We start from the raw sequence: 3,529 nt of genomic DNA, 5'->3' as shown, positions 1-3,529 counted from the left end.
CCCGCTCCCGGAAGTCGCGCGGGCTCTCGCAGTCGGGCGCGCCGCCGCCGGCCGGGAAGAGCGCGTCGCGCACCGCCGCGCCGCCGCAGCCGCTCGCCGCGTCGCCCAGGTAGCGCTCCAGGCGCCCGCACAGCTCCTGCAGCGCCGCGTCCCCGAGGCCCGCGCGCGCCGGCCGCACCAGCGCCCACAGCCCGAGCCCCAGGCCCCAGGCCCCGCCGGCGCGCGCCTCCAGCTCCGGCGGCAGCGGCGGGAGGCAGCTCTCCAGCGGCGGCCAGAGCGCCGCCAGCTGCCGGTGCGCGCCGCGGAGCCCGGCGGCAGACAGCAGGCCTGCCCAGCTGGGAGCGGGCGCGGCCGGCTCGGGCTCGGGCCGGCTCCCCCCGCGCCGCCGCCGCTGCGCCGTGCGGTCGTGACAGGTCACCGCGAACTTGCCCTCCGCATCGTTCCAGGCCACGAGGAAGCGCAGCTGGTGCCGCTCGGGCTCGGCGAAGAGGTCCTCGCGGACCGGCACCCAGCCCTCCAAGCTGTCGGGCTGCTCGTCCTCCATGGCCTGCGGCTCAGCGGCCCGCGGACCTGGCTCGCGCGCTCCTGGCCTCCCCGCACGCGCAGGGGCCGGGCGCGGACCGCGACATTCTGGCTGGAAGGCGCTCGCGTCAGCGCCTGTCGGGCTCGCCCCGCCCCCGGCGCCTCTGATTGGCTGCCGGCCGTGGGCGGGTTCTCGGCAGCCAATGAGAAGGTCAGAAGTCTGTCCCCGCCCGGGCCCTGGGAAGCAGTCCTTGTCGCAGCCCTGCCCCTGAGCCGGGGAACTTCCACTCTTGCCTCACCTTTCCCACCTTTGTAGCTACTGACGTAGGAAGAGTGTTCTCGTTACATGAACGAGTTATCGTCTTATCCTCCTGCACTGAACTGCGAAACTCCTGAGAACGGGGACCGGCTGATTCGGTCCTTGCTCACTGGGGCGCCCGCGAATACCGGAGGGTTCCTGCGCCCGAGGACGGTGCAAACTTGCTGAGACCAAACGTTAAATCAAACGTAGGAGTTAATTGGCTGAGGGCCTCTAAGCGCCAGCCACTGGGTAGAAGAAGCCATGCATCTGTTGTTACCGATGCAACAAGCTTTCATGGAGTGTCTACTGTGTGCAGGTCTGGGGGCGTACACAAAAGATGTCTCCCTGTCCTCAAAGCATCCCAGGTCCCAGACCGCATGTTTACATACAGTGTGTTCCCACTCTTCTTGTTACAGCCAAGGAGACGGAGACCCCACAAAGAACCTTGTCCTAACATACACACTCGGGCTAAGAAGACCACATGGCTCCCCAAGACCTGTTGAAGGAGATGGGGCAATCTAATTTGCACGTGGGGATGGGATGTGACTTGGAGGGACTAAGGCAGCCCTGGTCTGTGTCCGGGAAAGGCACCGTGCGCACCCGGAAACACAGTGCAGGCCAGCTTCCGTCCTGTGAGTGCACTGGGGGGTGGGGGTGGGGTTCCAGGGAAGGGAGGTGGGGGGAGGTGCCCCGAAAGCCCGGAGGAGGAGCCCTTCTCCGAGACTGGGCTCCTGAGGGTTAGATTCAGGAACCGGTGAAAGCTTTTGAAGGTTTGGAGCTGGGGACGCCGGAAATGAGATTTGCGGTTGCTGTCGTGCCCAAAGGAAAACAACAAGAAAGCAGGGCCAGCCTGCTGCAGTGGTTAGGGCATCAGTCTCTACTGAAGATGAATTCCCAGGGTATCTAGAAACCTCTGTGGAATGTAGCTTTAAGATCTAAAGTTGCTTGTCTCAGCTCCCCCCACCCCCTCTAATGCCAGTGTGGGGCTATGGGGCCTTGGACTCAGAACTGCTGCTCTTGGCAGTCCTCTTGGAGAGAGAACCTGTTAGTTGAAGGGATTTATTTTTCCTCGAACCATTTTTAAATATGTTATCTTAGCTAATGTGATTTGCTGATAATTCGTCGAGTCTGTTTTAATATCTTTTTTGTATATTTTTTACAGCATGTCTTTTTACTGTATTTGTTTTATATTATTTTATTCTTTTTAGTAGTCTTTCTAACTTATTTGCTTTATCAAAATGACATCAGCAGGGGCGCCTGGGGGGCTCAGTTGGTGAAGGGTCTGCCTTCGGCTCAGGTCATGATCCTGGGATCCAGTCCTGCATTGGGTTCCTTGCTCAGCTGGAGCCTCTTCTCCCTCAGCCCCTCCCCTGCTTGTGCTCATGCACTCTCTCTCTCTGACAAATAAATAAATAAAATCTTTTTTTAAAAAATGACACTAGCAGGATTTCTAATTATAAAAGTAATTTCTATTTTTGTGTGAGGGAAGGATGTTTGTACATTCTTAGAAGAAAATAAGGGCAAGGACCCACCAAACCTAATAATTGTTGTTACCAGCATACATGCCTGCTTTATATTCACTTTATGGTTCTTTGGTAATATTGGCCTTTTTCTAAGCCAAATACCATATATTATTTTTCAATAAAAATATTTTTAAAAATTAATAAAGGTGCATATATAATTGTTATTAAAATAGGTACCATCAAAGATGTAAAGAAAGGGCGCCTGGGTGGCTCAGATGGTTGGGCGTCTGCCTTCGGCTCAGGTCATGATCCCAGGGTCCTGGGATCGAGTCCCACATCGGGCTCCCGGCTCAGCGGGGAGCCTGCTTCTCCCTCTGACCCTCTCCCCTCTCATGCTGTTTCTCTCTCGCTCGCTCTCTAAAAAATAAATAAAATCTTTAAAAAAAAAAAAAAGATGTAAAGAAAAAAGTAAAATAACTCAAAAGAGTTAAACCCTGCTCTCATTTTATGTGTACCATTATATACAATATCATATGTTATTATATATTTGTATTATATATTATACTATATATTATATATTTATATTATATATTATGTTATATACAGTATGTTTATATATCTATATTATGTATTTATCTTCTAATATATATATGATTATGCTGTAATGATATTTTACACTCTTTTTTTTAAGATTTTATTTATTTATTTGACAGAGAGACACATAGCGAGAGAGGGAACACAAGCAGGGGGAGTGGGAGAGGGAGAAGCAGGCTTCCCACGGAGCAGGGACCTCGATGTGGGGCTCAATCCCAGGACCCTGGGATCATGACCTGAGCCGAAGGCAGACGCTTAACGACTGAGCCACCCAGACGCCCCTTACACTCTTTTTCTACTTACAGATATATTGTTGGTCTTTTCCACATAAAAGATAGACATCTACATGATTATTGTAATATTTCCCAATATTGAGTTGACTGTATTGTGATTTAACAAATTCTATATTGATAGACATAGATTAATCTCTATTTTCTGCAAACATACATAATGCTGTGGTGAACATTCTTGTACATACCTCTTTGCATAAATTTTTTCTTACAATTTTTTTGCTTTTGATATTTTATTGTGCTTCTAATATTTTTATTTTATAGATACCTGGCAGCAATGATATTTTTCAAATGACATTTTGATTGAGATTTAAAAAGCAATAGATGTAAATTCTGAGATCAAATCACCATAAGCAAAC

The 3,529-nt window shown here is 50.8% G+C and overlaps 1 protein-coding gene across 1 annotated transcript in view; it reads right to left on the bottom strand.

Moving 5' to 3' along the window:
- WHAMM (WASP homolog associated with actin, golgi membranes and microtubules) overlaps positions 1-632 on the bottom strand; it is a 20,309-nt gene extending 19,677 nt beyond the window's left edge. The window contains exon 1 of the mRNA XM_035024329.1: positions 6-632. Coding sequence (XP_034880220.1) covers positions 6-544 — 539 coding nt within the window. The 5' untranslated portion in view covers positions 545-632. The remainder of the gene's footprint in view (positions 1-5) is intronic.
- Positions 633-3,529: the final 2,897 nt, after the last annotated feature.

Source organism: Mirounga leonina, unplaced genomic scaffold (genome assembly GCF_011800145.1).
Source record: "Mirounga leonina isolate KUSES-001 unplaced genomic scaffold, KU_Mleo_1.0 Mir_178, whole genome shotgun sequence".
NCBI classification, from domain to species: Eukaryota; Metazoa; Chordata; class Mammalia; order Carnivora; family Phocidae; genus Mirounga; species Mirounga leonina.
Note: the sequence above shows the minus strand (reverse complement) of the source record. Positions and strands in the feature narration are given on the sequence as shown.